Source organism: Ctenopharyngodon idella, chromosome 15 (assembly GCF_019924925.1).
Source record: "Ctenopharyngodon idella isolate HZGC_01 chromosome 15, HZGC01, whole genome shotgun sequence".
NCBI lineage: Eukaryota > Metazoa > Chordata > Actinopteri > Cypriniformes > Xenocyprididae > Ctenopharyngodon > Ctenopharyngodon idella.
Window position 1 is genome coordinate 4,769,703 of NC_067234.1, and position 19,089 is coordinate 4,788,791.

At 36.6% G+C, this 19,089-nt stretch overlaps 1 protein-coding gene across 3 annotated transcripts in view; it reads right to left on the bottom strand.

The window, feature by feature from the left end:
* Positions 1-19,089, bottom strand: part of robo1 (roundabout, axon guidance receptor, homolog 1 (Drosophila)) — a 341,340-nt gene that overhangs the window by 24,656 nt on the left and 297,595 nt on the right. For 2 of the 3 annotated variants that reach the window (XM_051861495.1, XM_051861497.1), the window contains exons 9-17: positions 14,487-14,611; positions 13,913-14,084; positions 9,962-10,167; positions 6,170-6,251; positions 5,548-5,716; positions 5,073-5,239; positions 4,761-4,882; positions 2,538-2,772; positions 929-1,050 (exon numbers count right to left, since the gene is read on the bottom strand). In XM_051861495.1, coding sequence (XP_051717455.1) covers positions 929-1,050; positions 2,538-2,772; positions 4,761-4,882; positions 5,073-5,239; positions 5,548-5,716; positions 6,170-6,251; positions 9,962-10,167; positions 13,913-14,084; positions 14,487-14,611 — 1,400 coding nt within the window. Of the gene's footprint in view, positions 1-928; positions 1,051-2,537; positions 2,773-4,760; positions 4,883-5,072; positions 5,240-5,547; positions 5,717-6,169; positions 6,252-9,961; positions 10,168-13,912; positions 14,085-14,486; positions 14,612-17,740; positions 17,750-19,089 lie in introns of all 3 variants that reach the window. The other variant, XM_051861494.1, reaches the window with a different exon arrangement.

Below are 19,089 nucleotides of genomic sequence, written 5' to 3' on the forward strand. Positions count from 1 at the left end.
GTGCAAGAAAAGTGATTAGCGAAAAATCCTCCTCCACCCAATTTAACAAGCATGAAATTACTCACTAGCTTCCTTTACACTGCCTGAAAACATTTACCTGGAAAATTAACTGGGACTGAACGACTCAAACCGCGCCTCTTCCCGTCAGCCGCGGCCTACGAACTAAATGCTGAAACGCCGCAAACCCATTAAAATTTGAGCGCTTGAGAGGAATATCGTATGAGATGGGCTCTGTTATCTTGTTTGGACAAGAAAAGCACATAAAGACATGCAGAAAGAGAATAAAGAATGAACGGTACGCTGGGAAATTGCTGCTGCAATTATAATTGTATGTCTAGTCATATTGCGATTGTACATACTAGCAAAACAGACACTAAAAGCCACAAAGCGACTACAAATAAAAATCTAATTTATATTCCTTAAACGAAATCATCTTAAGAAAAATAACGTAGCGTGTTCATAAGGGAACATTGTGGCACATTACTAATCAGTCAAAAGGATATTTTGTCAAAAAGACCACCAATAAAACATGGCAATTTTATAGTGTGTATATATATATATATATATATGCTTGTAAGGGAATGTTTTGACATATTGTTAACCGGGATATTGAAAGTACCCTATATGACCCTCTACCCTGTCTATGAGCACATCTGTCTGGCAAACATTGTGGTAACACCCCATTTTAACCACTAGGTGGCAGCATGTCACAACAACTAAATTCCCCTCAAAGAAAATCAAACCAATATCCTCTAAACTCTCTCCATTCATTCACCAGCACATCATAAAATGAATGGACTGTAACCCAGTAAATATAATTTCCTTTTCCACTTCCTACTTCCTTCCTCTACTTCCATCCTTCATTCTATTGTTTTTTTCACACTCTCTTTGTCTGCCTCTCTCATTGTCTGTTTCCTCTCGTTCGTACCTTATACTCCTGCACCACGCCGTTCTGCTCCTCCTCTGGGGGCGGTTGCCAGGATACCAGAATCGTTGTGCCGTTGTCTCCGCTTCCTGTTACAGTGACCCCCCTGGGAGCGGCGCTGGGCGCTGCGATAAGAGACACGAGCAGAATGTTACACACACAATATACACGTGTTCTTAACACCTTAAATTATGCAGATTTCACGCATCATACATGTACTTGTGTGCATTATGTACACATGCATATGGACTATACTGTACGTCTGCATGCAGTAGCTTGTGTATATGTGTGTGTTCTCCGAAACACATGTAAGCACTCATTTTAATAGTACATACTCAGCAGTATTAGTGCACTTAAATAATGAGCAGCGACTGCCAAGCAACATGATTCAGCCGCCCCACAGTGCCAGATGCCAGCAGAACGACTACTTGAGCTCAGAATGTTGTCACTGTACTTCACATAACTATTATCCACTTAATTCATACATGAATGTTAACACAAAGCCCTGGAGTGAAACATTTGTTTTGCGTTTGCCGTCATTTCAATTTGTGTTTCAAACAAAAACAGGCGCACAGACAGGAGAAGTTGGAGCAAACCAAATCGCTGCCGTTCTCCAGAGCCACAGACAGACACACCCTCAGAACAATTAGCACAGCAGTTGTTTGAGCTTTCGGTTTTTGGCTTCTCGTTGGCTGCTTGGCTTTCGTGAAGCTTTTTAAATGGACTGCTTTGCCCTTCCTCATGGGCCACAGACCACACGTTAACATAAATGAGAACTACTGAATGCAGGCGGACGTCTTTCTTACGCCAGACGTCTGCGTGGGCATGCGGGAAGCCAGAATGTAGCCTGTAAATGTGATCGAAACAACCCAAAAATAATACCAATGTCTATACATTTCACCTAGGTGCAAACGCAGGAAGCAAGAGTGTTCGAATTCGCCGAGTGAATATAAATATCATATATAAATATAAAAAAATATTTATAATAATTTATATTTATACAAAAAGAAATATATATATATATATATATATATATATATACACATATACATATATATATATACATATATACACATACACACAGTATATTATTAATTCATTTTTTATTTTATTCTTTAATTAAATAAATGTAAAAAATATATTATATTGTGTATTATAAACTTATGGAAGCTTGTTTCCACCACTGAATAAAAAAAGAAAAAAAAAAAGTAACTGTGACTTTTAATCTCACAATTCTGACTTTTTTTCCCCTCACAGTTCTGACTTTTTTTCTCAGAATTGTGTGATATAAACCCTCAACTGTGAGAAATAAAGACAGAATTGTGAGAAAAAAAAAGTCAGAATTGTGAGAAAGTTGCGAGTTAACGTCACAATTAGGACTTGTACGCAAGCCAAATATTCACACATGCAAGGCAACAAATGTTCTTCAAAACATCTAAGCAGTCATTTTAATAGCCAAGCAACTGCCAAAAATCTGACTCAAATTTTGTCTGCAAATCACATTTGTCATATCACATTTGACTTGTGTGAAGCGAATGAGAAAGGAATCATGGGACATTAAGCTATAAAGCACACAGAGCACATGGTCAGATGGGCGGAAAGCTCTCCTCACCTTCCTCGAGGGTCTTGCCCACTTTGATGTCGCTGTCGGTGCCTTGGAACTCGTTGAAGAAAGGTCGGACTTTGAACTCATAGGTCACGCCCTTCTTGAGCTGGGGGACGACTGCGCTGTGCTCCCCTGGGGTTCGAACCTCAGACATGGCCCATTCCACACGCTGCTGAGCACCCTCAGGGGACGGCCGGTACATCACCTTATAGCCCTGAATGTACTGAGACTGCTGCTCCACCTAGAGGAAAGAACATGAGAACATTTAAGGACAAAACCACTTGAATGTCTTTAAATGCCTGCTATTAATTAACATTAGCATTACCCATGACTAGGACACTAGGAAGCTCTAAAGAAAGCGAGTTTTTAGTTTTTGTGTATGGTTAGCTAAACTATGCTTTATTATCAGACATCTTTATCAACATAAAGTAGGTAAGTATTATAATTTACTATAACTTTGGTTACAATGAATGAAGATGAATATATACCATATTTTCCAGAACTTAAGTCACTTTATCGTCATCTAAAACATGCTGTGACTTGCTGGTAACTCAGTTTCATTTAAATAATAAATATTAAATTATTTAAATAAATTTGTTTAGGCATTTATAATAAACATTTTTGTAATGACTACCACTTATGTTCTATTCTGAATATCGATAAATTGAATTTGTTGTGGAGTAAGGGGAACTTATACTTATAATACATATTCTAGATTTAATGTGTAAAAATCAAATTTAAAGATTCAGATTTGACTTTTTATGTGAAGGTATTTTTATATGATTTTTATATCAGAGGTGTTCAGCACTGGGATCAGTCCATATGGCTGTGGAGGGAGGAGAATTGTACACGCTTGTAAAGATTTTAATCAATTCTTGATCCGCCCCAATAAAAGCAGATGTTGTTTCAGCTGTTTTTGATTAAATACGTATAAAGTGCAAACAACCCAAAATGCTAAAAACAAACATGCTGGGAATATTTCTGTTTGTGTGCATGTGTTTGTGACGTGAAAGTCAGTACGGATTTAACCGCAACTTCAGATGTTTGAACACATAATTAACGCTTCATTAATTTGTTCACTACCACAAAATACGTGAAATTTATGATTAAAATTAGATAAAAAGTCAGTGAGTTAAGAAAAATTAACTTCATTGAAGAATAATTCTCTTTAAATAAGTCTTACTATTGTACACAATTTTGATTCTCAAGTAAGCACTGTTTATCTTACTTTGAGGATGTTTACATACAGTATTTCACTGGAAAACAATAATAATAAAAAAAATTACTGAGAAACTGAATTTCATGTGCCAAGTTGTGACTCACCAGTTTTGGGGGTAACGCATTATAGGTAATGCAGATTACAAGTAATCAGATTACTTTTAAAAGTAACTAGTAAAGTAACACATTACTTTTAATTTTATAACAAAATATCTGAGTTACTTTTCCAAAAAAGTAATGCAAGTTACTATGTATTGACAGACAGCTCTCCTGTCCCCATATTGAGAGAAATCGTGAGTAAGTGCAGAGGTGTTGTGTGCACTGTGTGTAAACATGATGGTTATTGTAGTTCTAGACTAAATGTGAACATGCATTTACTCATTTCACTTGCATGAAAACAGATTCAGTATTCCTAAAAAGGAATAAAAACTATGAAATGAAAACTTTGTTAAATAACACAAATATACTTTATGTATTTAATCTCACTTTATTAACCAACGTAATTAGCAAAATTGACTTTAGATAAACATCACAATTCTGTTACTTTCTTTTTTTTATTGCTAAAGTAAGAGTGTTGAACTTTCTTCTCCTGCGTCCTATTCTTCTGCAATCCAGAATGGCAGCACAGCTAAAAGGTTTGTTTGAGCGGCGCCCTCTACTGTACAGGTGTGAATTTCCTTCAGCCTGAGACTTATTCATTTCAATTTTGGTGTGAAATGGCCTTTAAATTGACAAAAATAGGACTTTTTTATTTTATTAAAAATAAACAAGCAAGCCCAGCCCAGATGTGAAAAAGTAACGCAAAAGTAATGTAACATATTACTTTCTAGTTACTTATTAGTAACTAGCAAGTAATTAGTAACTTTTACATAACTGGTTTATTTTTAAGGAGTAATGCAATATTGTAACACATTACTTTTAAAAAGTATCTTTCCCCAACACTGATTGTGACAACTAAATTTACATTTTTGTGTGAACTGTCCCTTTAAAAGAAAATGTGGCGGCACTCACAGTCCACTGGACTCTGACAGAGGATGATGAGAGAATTGTGGGATTGTGGAGGTGAATGACAACATCTCCTAGTTCCCTCTGGATCTGGCCATGGTCCACTCCCTGACTGGTTGGTGGGATGTCTACTCGCATAAATACAAACCACACAAAAAATATATAGTACATGCATATACGTTTCTAAACACACAAGCATATATGCAAATCAAATACCCCAGAATACACAAAACAGCAATGAATTAATGTAAAAAAAAAAAAAAAAAAATGTAAAACACATGACAGGATACTTGTCTGTGAGGTCAAAGGTTAACAGACCTTGTGTTTTGACAGCGTCGCTGATGGGGCTGGGGTCGCTCAGGCCGTACGCATTGGCCGCTCTCACCAGGAACAGGTAGACAGCGCTGGGCTTCAGACCCTTTAGAACGAAGCTCTCTGTCTTCACGTGATCTGCAAGCGTCTGCCAGCTGCTGCCCGCCGCATGGCTGCCGTCCATACCACACAAATCAAACATGAGTATTTATCCTGCAAATTGCTGCAGCCCAAACTTTATATCGAAATATCGTTACTACAAACATTATACCAAACAACGAGGTTACCGCAAAACGCTCGGCTTACAGGAAAGCACGGACATGGGTATGATTATTTATGACATGCCGCAGCAAATGGACTTGGTATTTACACAACCCCCATTAGCTTGTGAACTGTATTTACAAATGCTTGTAAAACACAAGCTTGTACAACCAAACCAACCAATGACAAATAAGTATACTGTCAACACTGATGATGTCACCTGAAGGCCTCTATCACATAAGATGTGGGCGTGGCTCCAGCGTTCAGGTTGGGCTTCCAAGACAGAGACACCGAGGTGCGGCTGACGTCTGTGACCTCTGGTTTGGAAGGGGCACTGGGGATGAGGTTTGGATCTGTGGGTCGGCCAGGCTGAACTGGAGCGCCAAACTCTGAAAGAAAGCCACATACACACACATAAGCATGTCATCCTGTGCAACTGCTCTGGATTACACCAAAAAACAGAAATGTGATTACATTCATGTTCATAAATTGTTCATTTTATATATATATATATATATATATATATATATATATATATATATATATATATATATATATACACACACACACACACACACACACTAGCATATAAATGTATCTTGCTTTAAATATGTTCAGTTATTTATAGGACAACAAGACAAAAACACTGAAAAAGAAAATTATTATTTTTATAATTTTTTTTTTTTGGGCAGTGCAGCAGCTCAAGTTTACATCAAGAAACAATGAAAACCAATTACAGCCAGACGAAGGTTTAATTTCAAACTCAATTTAAAACTTAATTTCCTGCCGTTCGTTTCTCAGTGCCTTCCACTGTTATCTTACAGTCTGTCTCTCGGCCATACCTTGCACCTCCAGGTAAGCCTTCCACGACGCCTCTCCGCTGGGGGTGGACGCGGTGCAGGTGTACATGCCAGTGTCTCCCAGCTGAAAGAAAAAAAAACCTCTATGAATGCAAATATATGCATATACATTATTAATGCTTTTCCTACATTCAGCTCCAAAATAACTTATAGTTTGAAGCAATATTGTTTCATTTCACACAAAAACACACAATATGTGTACCTCATTGAGACGTTTATTCAATGTATCGTTTTTATATTGAAGATGCCTTTTTTGCTCACTTATTTGCCATACGTTGCTAAAATGTTAAAATGACATTCAGAAGATGTTTTCGCAATATTTACGATTTAGAATGTATGAAAAGCTGCTTTTTTAGAAGATTGTTAGATGGTTGTACACCAATATAATATTTAAAGGTGATGTGTGCAGTTTCTGCACCACCACTTCTGCACATTTGAAAAGAAAATTGGAGGACTTACTAGGTAACCTGAATAAATAAGTATTAACAGAAAGAAAGAAAATAAGGACAGACAGATATATAAGAACATCTACATGTATGTTCCTAGACATAGCTTTCTTGGAAAAGAGTGACAATAATAGTAATTGTATGATGTGGTGTTGGCGTATGCTAATATCTTAAGGAAAAAAAGGACACATTTAAGAACACGTCAACCGATCCGTCAGTCAGTTTTCACAGGCGGTATGAAAGTCCCCAGAAATAGACAGTCTATCTTGAGCTACTGGTGTGCATGTGTTCGCTTAATGACATGTTCATTAATGCGGACCGCCCGAAGCGCAACAGATAGAGACGCATCTCCTCGTTTCGCTTTATCTCTCCTCTATTCTTTAAAAGAAGCGAGACGTCGTCAAGTGAGACATCTACGTTAATTAAAGTCGCATTCTGACAGCCCACACTGCGGGGACCTTTGACCCCTGTGCAGGGGAACCCGGGTGTTCGTGTGTGTGTGTGTGTGTGTGTGCTGTGACAGGAAACGCTCCCCTCCCCCTCGCTCACGTTCGGAGGGTATGTGTAGCTCCACGCTGCTGATGGGGGGTGACAGCGGGAGTGTGTGTTCGCACATCAAAACCTGCAGGCTGACTGACGGCTCTGAACACTGGCCGTCTGTGTGTGAGATGATGTTTGTGCTGTAGTGAGGGATGAAAGGAAAGCCTGTCTTATGGAGCATAGCACACATGTATGTCTATGTTCACTCACACATGTACAAAAGCACAAACCTTCAAAGATGCAAAGATATTATGACTGTTTTGCAATCATTATCAAATTTTGATAATTAAAAGGTACACTATGCAACATTTGGCCCTCTAACAGTTAAAAAACAACGCATGCATTTTGCGGAAGAACATTGTTTTGGTTGTGCTTCGGCTCTGTGTGACTCTGTGGATGAATATGGTGATCCTACTGCTCATAAAACATTCACTACAAGGCTTAAGAGATATAACCAGTTTAGAGAGAAAGGATCTCAAGCTGACTAGCTGAATACGTTACTGTAGCTTTACCCATTATATACACGGTGCTTCCTTGAAAATAAATTCCAGCACAGCTCTACAACAACCATAATGAAATGACCCTTCACAATAAATAATGCTTTACAATGAACACTGTTAGAGAGCTACATATGGCAATTTATCTGTTCAATAAAATACCTTACTCACCTGTTGAGTAATACAAATGCCATCTCCTTTTATGACATTTTAAATCTCCAAAAAACCAAGCTAATGTTGGTTCTTGTTTTATTACGAGCTCTGTCGCGTTCTCTTTTTGCCATCAGACTCTCCTCTGTTCACTGGTTTTTAAAATGTGTGATTCCCTGAAGGTTGCAGATTTAGCTGCTCCATGTCAACCTTTCTCACTCGTTGTATCAACTAACCTCTGCCACACCCACACCAGACACGTGTCAAAGTAGCCGAAGCAACTTTTCTCTATTTATGACGAGACGCACGGGCGAGTGACGCATATATACGCAATTTCCCACGAAAACCATCCTGTCGAGTCTAAAATATAAACATTTGTAACAGGCTAACCATTTTGAATCAGGGTAAGACAAAAACACGTTTTGGAAGAAGGATTGATGTATTGATTCTTTATTTCAATTTTGTTAATTTTGAAAAAAAAGTTGCATAGTGTATTGTACCTTTAAGGAAGTTTAATAATATATCAATATAGTTGTATATTGCATCAATACTTTTAGACCCTTGTATCTGTATTTTTTTATTTATTTACAGTGAGGCCCAAAAGTACGAGACCACACTCAAAATATGGGATACAAAATCTAGTTTAAACCTGGAAACAAAGATTTAAGAAAAAAAAAAAAAAAAAGGCAGCAAATCAAAAAATAGTGTTTTTGTCTAGTTTTTTAAAGGATTAGTCCATTTTCACATAAAAATTACCCCAAGCTTTACTCACCCTCAAGCCATCCTAGGTGTATATGACTTTCTTCTTTCTGATGAAGACAATCAGAGAAATAATAAATATCCTGACGCATCCAAGCTTTATAGGGTGAGGGTGAGTAAAGCTTGGGCTAATTTTCATTTGAACATGAACTAATCCTTTAATAAAAACTATCTAAACATCCTTAAAACAAGATAAATTTACTTGAGAAGCAAAATGCTGTATGAAATATGATGTACTATATGAAATATTAATGAGATTTTAAAGGTGCAATAAGCAATTTCTGAGAAACGCTGTTGATATTTGAAATCACCAAAGCAAACACGCCCATACCCAAAAGTATCACACCCTGATATTTATAGCTCCTCCCCCAAATTCACAAACACGCTATGCAACACAGGCACCTCCCCCTAATGAGTGGACACGCCCCTTACTACTGATTGGCTACAAGTGTGTCCTGGTCCTGGGTCTGATCCACTTTTAACAGCATTTTTCAGAAATGGCTTACTGCACCATTAAGTCTTGTTTTCAGAGAAATTAGTGAGATTTATGCTTAAAAAATGCCAATAGGGTAAAAAAATAAACTTGTTTTTCCTCTGAATTATGTTTATTTTTTAGTTTATGAAAATGATCAAAATAAAATAAAACTATTTTCAATACTTAGTAATGAACTTGTGAATAAGGTTAATAAAAATAAGCTAATAAACAAATTAACTAATAAAAAGTCACATTGCCAACAGTTGGGACAATAATATGTGGTAAATCTGCGGAAATGTTACCCAAACATGTGCAAAAAGAATTCGAGAAACAGTATTTTTTTAAGGGAAGCTGTGATTTTTGATTCTGTCAGTGAATCCTGCAGTGCTGTCTCAGATATTCTGAATAAAACAGCTAACTGCTCAAAAAAAGATCTGCCAACTTCAGCTCAGAAAGAAACAGCAGTTAACCGCATCCGATAAACCATATTGCCGCATTCAGAAACCTCCATGAATAAAATATTAATAAAAGTAAAAAAGAGAGGCGCTGAGTCTGAGACGAGCGGCACAACACAACCGCTCACGATTCCCTGTAAATAGTTGTTCTGTGTGGTGTGCTTGGAATGGAAAATTCCATAAAAAAATCTGTTACTAAGGAAAACCGAACAAGGGAAACAGTACTTTACGAGAACAAGTTGGTTTGGTGCACCAAACGAACACATGCTCAAACCTCCATACGTGAGCCTTTTTAATGCATCATAGGGGTCAGAAAGGAGTTACAAAGCTATAAATCCATGAAAGGAAATGGTTCTCATGAACCGGAGTCATGTCCCCTGTTACTGTACATTAATCTGCATGATAAATATGTCAGGCTTTGATGTAGTCCCGACCCCTCAGAGCCACCGTACCTTAGCGTAGCGGATCTGCAGGGCTCCCGTGTCGAGTTGTTTGAGTCGAGAATCATGGGTGGACACCAGAACCCCATCTTTCCTCCACAGGATGGTGGGAGTCGGCGTGCCGGTGGCTTGGCATCCCAGGACCACCGTCCCATCCACAGCCACGGTTTGGTTGGTGGGACCCTGGCGGACGATGGGTGGAGGTCTGTCTGATATCACTGTGAAAGAGACAGACAGAAAGAGACACCCTCAGAAACCAATCACTGCCTTATTTAGGAATATAATAGTATGAGAGTATAAAAATAGTAACAAAATAATAGCATTCCTAATGTTCACTTATATTAAAATAAAATAAATCAGACGATTTCTGATAATCATTAAAAATTATGAAAATTTTTTCCTCTTCCTTTTTTCTTTTCATTGCCTTTATTTCTAAAATAAAATAAAAGAATAAAAAATAAAATCAATCACTTTAAGATGAATCGCTTTGTTGTATTTGTAAGTCTCTTAAAATAAAATAATAATATAATAATAAAATAATAGTAAAATAAAAAAAATAAATCAGTGTTGTAGTTTTTAATCATTAAAAAATATAAATAAAATAAAATATATCATTTTAAAATGAGTCATTTTGTTATATTTGTAAGTCACTTTGGATAAAAGCATCTGATAAAATAAAATAATAAAATAAAATGATTTTTTATGCATGCAGCTAAGCTACAAATGGTTTGGCACTATGAATGTAAATGATCTATCATGCCACTAAAATGCATTAAACTAAAAAACAAGAGAAAGACAGGATGAGACAAAGAGAAAGAGAGTGAGACAGAGCGAGACACAGACATATTGGTCTCATTTGAAGACAGAGTTTTAAAGCTGTCCCAGACCTACTAATATCATTATAATAACTATAATGAAACACTACTGTACTCCAAACCAAAATCCAAAATACCTCCTTCCACAATTTATAAGAGCCACAGAAGCGAGTGCGTGTACGGTCAGAGGTAAAGAGAACGAAGAACGCAAATAAAAATAAATGTAACCAAGGAAAAAGAGCATGTGAGAGTGGAATGTCTGGCAGCAAACGAGCTGAGTACATGTTTTAAGAACGAGAGAGAGAAATAGAGATGGAATCCAATTTTTTCAACTGGAAGCAATTTTCTAATCAGTCAACAGCAGTAGAAGAATGAAGCCAAACTAGAGACGAGCAATTAATACCGGCAGCATTTCAATAGCACTAAATCTCCCTCACACACCAGCCATCATCACCACACTAAAACACAGAAATACGCCACGTCTATTAAAATCACCCCCCGCGCGTCCTCTTCTCTCTCACAGAAGACCTAGGCTGCATGATAAATGCTGTGATGTTTACGTCCATATGATTGGGTTCGACACTGCTAGAAGCATTACTGCCATTTAAGCGGCTGCAATTTGCATAACCGCCACTACAGCGAATTTTCAAAGCTGTACTACACTTTTGTAAGGACCATCAAAGGCATGAATTATGCATCAGATGACATGCTCGCACATGCACGGATGTGTCCCCGCGTCGATGCTGTTGTAATTACTGAATCATCATGGCGGTGACCTGTAATTACGATCCGTGCCCACAGTAAGAGCGAGGCCAGAGAGCAGATAGGCGCTAAAATAACTGTTATTATTCTTTCTTTACCTCACTCTCCTTCTTTTTGTCTTGCTTTGGTGTTTTTTTAATAGACTCACAGGTGATTATATTGGATGAGATTGAACTGTCACTATTCTGTTGACGTGTCTTATTTACTATTTTGAGCATACAAAGTAGGGCTGGGCGATTTTTTCCGATTTTTTTTTTCGATTAATTCGAATTTAATGTTTTGCCTCGATTTAAATATTTTTTTATACGAGAAATCGCGATTTTGAATAAAAATGTTAGCAAACGTTACAATTAGACGTTGACAATACAGCAATGATAACCGTTAAGAGAAGAAAATGATCCGACCACATGATGGCGCCGGCGCGCCTGATTAACCGCTCTCATGTGACGCTCTATGAACGTAGAATGCATCACTAGTCTTGAGCGGCTGTTCACTCAGAAATGCTTTATTGTGTTGAAAAAATGAAAGGCGGGCAGTGGAATGGGAAAAGAGCAAAGTTATTAAAGGATTTTTTTATTTTAAATTATTTCTGAGTATATAGGATGTTTAAGATAAGTTTGTCATATTTAATGCATATTTTTAGAACTTTAACCAGATGGTTAATAAAGAAAATGTTACTTGAATCATATTGCAGTTAAGTTTTTAAGTTGAATAGTTAAACATTTAAAAAAAAAAAAAAAAAAAAAAAAAAATCAAAATCGGTCAATTGTTCTGAAAAAATCTAGATTTTATTTTTTAAATCGCCCAGCCCTAATACAAAGTAATCAATGTTGGGGTAACGCATGGATTTCTTTTAAAATTGTTGTTATTTGTGTTGCATATAGGATTTTGATTTAATAAGTTCTGTCATGATGGCGCAGGCTGATGACACCAACTCAACTGATATTTACATTGTTAAAGCGTTAGTTCAACCAAAAATGAAATTTCTGTTATTAAGTACTCACCCTTGTGACGTTCCACACCCGTAAGACCTTTGTTCATCTTTGGAACACAAATTAAGATATTTTTGATGAAATTCGAGAGGTTTTTTTTTTTTTTAATCACCCATAGAAAGCAATGAATTTAACACATTCAAGGTCTAGAAAAGTAGTAAAGACATCATTAAAACCGTCAACGTGACTACAGTGGTTTAACCTTAACGTTATGAAGCGACGAGAATACTTTTTGTGCGCAAAAACAAAACAAAAATAGTCACTTTATTCCATAAACATGGAAGTGCTGCACTGCATTCACTGCGTCAACTGCGTAGGAGACTGACAGGGTAGAGAAGAAATTGTTGAATAAAGTTGTTACTTTTGCTTTGTTTTTGCATACAAATTATACTTCTCTGGACCTTGAATGTGGTAATTTTGTTGCTTTCTATAGAAGATAAAAAAAAACCCTCAGATTTCATCAAAAATATCTTAATTTGTGTTCTGAAGATGAACGAAGGTCTTGCAGGTTTGAAACAACATGAGGGTGAGTAATTAATGACAGAAATTTTATTTTTGGGTGAACTAATCCTTTAACTACATAGCACAAGCTGATAGGTTCATGTCGCATCTGCAGCCAATGAGCTTGCAGCTCAACATTTAAATAGCTGGTTAGCATTCACTATAGAGTTTCTCTGAAACCCTCCCCCTTCCCCAGCTCCACCTGTATAGATCTGCTATGGGTAATTCTATATATGCTATTTGTCCAGCCACAAATATTAAACAGCTTTTAGCCCTTTATACAGTGCATGCTGCAAGTTTTTCTGCATGCAGCAATGTCTACTAAGCCAGTTTTATGAACTGGTTCTTTTTAATGTCTCAGTCAAAAACATTCATGAACTCGCTGCTGAGTCAGACTCTTTTAGTCAGCGAATCGTTCAGAGAAATTACTGAATTCACAACTGACATCCTTCATCACATACATCATGTATGATATTTACAAAAAAAGAATGTTACAATATTAAAATTTAAAATTAGTAAAATTAGTTATGAATACAAAATGTTCCTGGCGAATTACACCTCTTATTCTGTATTGTGCTGAAATAATCTGTTTAAGCATTTGTCATGGCTACACAAACCTAACAGCCAGAAATCTGAGTAGTGAAGGACAAATCTGTTTTTATCCTTATAATTCCCATATGGAAAAGGCTCTTTTGGGTTTTACAAATAAATAAAAGAAATATAATGAGTAATGCATTCACAGTGCAAAACTGAGCAATTCATATATTGCAATCAGAATAAAACAAAACAAAACAAAACAAAAATCAAAACAAAACTTTTGGGACTAACTTCCTCAAAACTAAGTAGCAAAAAAAAAAAAGGAAATATATGCACACAAATGTCTTTGCATTTACCATCTGTAACCTCCAGCAGGGCTTTGGTGATCACACTTCCAGCGATGTTTAGAGCCTGACAGCTGTAGTAGCCTCCGTCCGAACGCTCCACTGCCGTGATGGTCAGATCGCCCGTCTGAGAGACAGAGAATCGACTGGAGGGAGGAGGAGGTTGAGAGGAGAACAGGAGGTTCTGGAGAAGGAAAAAAGGAAAAGATGTATGAATAGAGAGGTAGTATTTGATAACAAAAATAGAACAAAATAAGTTCTAATTTATCCAAGAATATTCAGTATGTGAGAAATAAACATCTTGTCAGGACTTGCACATTTACACTTATTATTGGCACTGTGTGCCTGAATTCTTGAATGTGTGACGAGTGATATTGATCAAACCAAGATGACTTGAGGTGTGTTAGAGGTGTGGAGTGTTACAGAGCCCATTAGATGTGTGTAAATGTGCAGATGGCCTTATAAATCTACCAGCCTCATAAATCTGACTGACTTTAACGGGGGAGAGTGCCAAGCATGTGTTACTGTAAAAGTGTGCTCAGGAAATGCATCTTTGTATCACAAGCGAACATACACTGATACTCACCTGACTGCCTTCTTTCTGCCAAAATATGGCAGGCTGAGGACTTCCTGTGGCTTCGCACTGAAAGGTCACAGTGCGGCCCATCCCGGCTACTTGATTCCTGGGTCGCACCACAAACACTGGAGGAACTGCAGAAATAGGAGTTAAACAAATCAATTACCAAAGACAATATTTCGACTCTTGGATTGTAAAAAAAACAAACAACAACACATTTACATTAATGCATTTAAAATGGAAGTCTATGGAGCAACACAATAATACTCTTTAAAAGCCAATGTACAGTCTTTATTTTATATAGTAATTTGTATTTTATTAAATCGTCTTTCAATATATATAAAACAGTTGTGCTGCTAAATATTTTTGTGGAAATCATGCTTTTTTCAGGATTCTTTGATGAATGGAAAGTTCAAAAGAACAGCATTTATTTGAAATAATCTTTTGTAACATTATAAATGTCTTTACTGATTTTTTGATCAATTTTATGCATCCTTGCTGAATATATGTATCAATTTAAAATAAATAATAGAAATCAGTGAACATAATATATGCTACCCTATTCTAAAGTGTATATACACACACACACACACACATATATACATATATATATATATATATATACATATATATATATATATATATACATATATATATATATAGCCTATTTATTTATTACGCTTACATTGGAAGTGTAACTGTAAATGCAATTTTTATGGCTAATGAATTTCTTTAAGCAATGCTATAAAATGGCTTTTTATGCAGTTTTCAGTAACACTTTACTTAAAGCCTTTATGATAAACACATTATTCATAATGTAGGTTTTAATGCATTATCTTTTCATAAATAATTGTAACCAAAATTTAAAATGTATTATAATATTTGCAGATTCTTTGTTACATCTTAAACTGGTTGTTTGCTACGTGTTTTAATGCATTATACTTTCTAAAGGTGTAGCAATGAATAGATTAGTTTTATAATGTATTATAACTCTGGTTACAATTATTCATAAGAACAAAATGCATTATAAGGTGCATTACAAGTAGGGCTAGGCAAAAAAAAAAAAAAAAAAAATGTTTTTTAAAATGTGGTCAATTCGATATCGATTCTCAGAAGCCAGGAATTTATTTTTTTCGTATTTATTTCCGCAAACATTGAACTCAATATCTGATTGACCTTAATATTATCCTCTTAATTACCTTGCGTGATGTTACAGCGGGGACAGTTTCATTCATTCATTCAGGCCTCAACATGGCGGATGCACGCGCGCCTTTCAGCGTTAAAGATGTTCCGGACAGTTGAAGGAACTGTCAGTGTCCCGATCGGGCCAGCGCTGCATGGTCACTAAAGTTTATCATTTGCACTCGTTTTCAAGCCTTGCCAATTTAAGCACTGAAGTGAAAGAGAACTCGCGCGCGCTGTGTGAGAACTTTTGTGACACACCCGAAGCACTCACAGCTTGCGCGTCTCAGACCGTCTCTTTCACCTCTCCTTGCGTCTAAACGGACAAATTCACACAAATTTATCTCAAAATGTCCGCCTTTGCGAGTATCCAGGTAAACATAGTCGGTTACGGTAATGGTAAGCATTAGAGAAAGAACGCGCATTAGTCTTAAAGTGACAGCAACCGAATATTCCTGCAGCTGTCTGTGTTTTAATGTTAATCAAACTACAAAAGGCAAAGAGAAAACCACTTCCTGTTCTTCACTGAATAACGTTTTTGTAACTTTAATAAGGATGAACCTTTATTTAATTTGTACAGTGAAGATCATATGCAGTGTTATTTTACATTTGATTACTTTATTCAGTTTCTGTACCTGAAAACTACTGTTAGACCTACCTGAAAAACCTAAAAAGCACTGATTATTTCATTTGTATCTTTGTTCTATTGTATTTATTTGTGCTATTGCTTGTAGTTTAATCTTTTTTTTTTTTTTTTTTTAGTAAAGACTGTTTACTTGCCTTTAATAATATGAAATTTATATTAGTAGTTTTAGCTGTGTCTCAAATGGAATCGAGAATTGTTAAATTTCACTGGTATCTAAAATATTGGGTGTCATAACCTTATTTATTACAATACAAGGATACATGGGTCAAAAACAATAATTATTTTATTCATTTATTACTTTTTTGTGGTGGGGCCAGTGAAAATTTAATAATTGAATTCACTGAATCGAAAATCGAAAATATATCGAGAATCGCAATCGAATTGGGACATCTGAATCGATAATTGAAGTAAAGTGTTACCCAGGTTTTTTTTGTGTGTGTGTGTGTGTGTGTGTGTGTGTGTGTGTGTGTGTGTGTGTGTGTTGATATTTTCATATTTTTTCTTGAAACAGGAAGTTGGGTCAATAATCTTTTGTTTATGTTATAGGCACATTTGGACATACCATGAGTGAAAGATGAGTCATTAATAATTTTGGTCCTCGAAGAGAAAGACTGCATATTTTATATGTACATTTCTGCTAAAAAATTAATTCTGTCTACTATTACTAGCAAATTTCTCATTTTGATTTCAGGGGGACTTTGATATCAGCCAAATTTCTTGCATATAAAGAGCTCCAGCCTTTGGCGTCAAGTTAACGGCAGAGATAAAAGAGAGAGTCACACTGGTGTTTAATGGAAGGATATGCAGGTATGCTGGAACATAAAAACACATGTAGGCGCAATATAAAAATGGCATGACCGCCACGTCTGCTTCATTTGCATCGACAAGGGCACAAAGCAATAAAATTTACATGGAGATGGGGGGATAAATTTGGGCCATCTGTCCCGTACTGACACTCTTTAATGGCAACGGAATGCCATTTTTTCATGCATCTTAATGACTCGGAGTGGAGAGACGCTGATTCCTGACGCAAACTCCACTTCAGCTTGTAATAAGAATGAATATGTTCATAATATGTGATGTGACACAAAGTATGATCCCATAGTATGACGGCAAGCGCCACGTACACCAGCAGTGCCTCCTTCTACCAGTGAACCAATCTTAAACCTGTCAAATCTTACACTGCTATAATGCGTCCGGAGGAATAGAATTTTCAACTAAGTGAGAATAAAATGAGGCGAATTTGACGTTACCTTGTACGCTCAGAAAGAGCATTAGTTTTACCCAGGCCTGCTGTGCTGTCACTGTTGCCGGTGACAACCCAGACAAGCGTGCTGATTGGTGGGAGGATGGAAGGTGGATGGATGGTGGTTCTGACAACTTCCTGTTGCTGTCAATGCAGCAAAAATGGTGACGGGTGACATTTGCAACTTACCAGACACAACTGAAAGAGGAAAAAAAAAAATAGAAGCATGATAAAACACAGATGTGATAGATGTGCAAATTAACCGCACACGACATGAAGCAAAAATGACAGGAAATGCTTACTGAACAAAATCAGCGCAGTGATGTATTTATGAGCATAACACAAAACATACAAGAAACATTAGGTGTGGCAAGCACACACACACATTGTAAATATATCATGAGGCTGAAATATATAGCATAAACCACACAAAGAAACAGTTGTATCAGTATTGAGTTGTGAGTGCGAGGTATGAATGGAGGTTTTATTCTTCTGGTCTGGCCAAAGGTTTTATTAGGTGGACAATGTAACCTGGTGTGTGACCCTTTTAAAGCTGCAGTGTGTCATTTTTACACCACTAGCCTGACATAACAACACTGGCTCAGCCAATGGCATGAGTTTGTGGGCGGGACTACCTGCTTGTCTGAATCTTGGCAGACGATAATTTTATTTCTCAAATATCTTTATTTTTGCAAATTTGTTTATTTCTGCTAGTGTGTGGAAATTAGCTAAACTCTTTAAAGCTGCAGTCCGCAAGTTTTGCCTCTTTGTCGCCATCTCTGTTTGAAACCTGCAATTGCAGTTATTTGCGGATTTATCATGTTTACGTGGGTTGTGCATTGGCACAGCTCCTCAGCGCGGGTGAATCTAATGTTTGCTGTCAGTCACCATACCGATGTGGATACTATACTTTGGAATCACAGATTGTACTCTTTAAGTATGACCAAAATAAGAATTTTCACCAGAAAATGTCATCTGAAGACGTAAGTAACATGTCTGCCACTTTTGTTCTGACCAACTGAGGGGAAAAAAAGCATTACAATAAATCGCGCTGCCAATGGTGATTAAATCTAACGATCGCTTAGCTCATATAACATCAAACCGTGCAAATTATTATTATTGTTATACTATGTTCTCAAATTGTTAATGTTAACAACATCAGCATTGCGTAAATTGTGTATTCAGTGTTTAGCTTAACCTGTAGATTACAATTTCTGTAAATCTAATCTCTAACGTTAATTTGTCATACCATACAATACGCCATCCAAATGATAAATTTAATTATTGCAGCTGCTGTGAGAAAAAGCTATAAATGATCCGCCTCACATGTGATTTAGCCTACTAGCTGGGACTGTGACGCAATGATGAACGGCGACATGCTCGAATTTCCCGTGGCTAAGGTAAGGAGATAGTTTTGAACACTGGCTGGTTATGTACTTGCTCAAATTGATTTTGGATCATTTTTAACCAAAAAAAGTTACGGACAGCAGCTTTAAGCACAAATTCTTAAACATTTGAGCAGCGATTTAATATTTTAA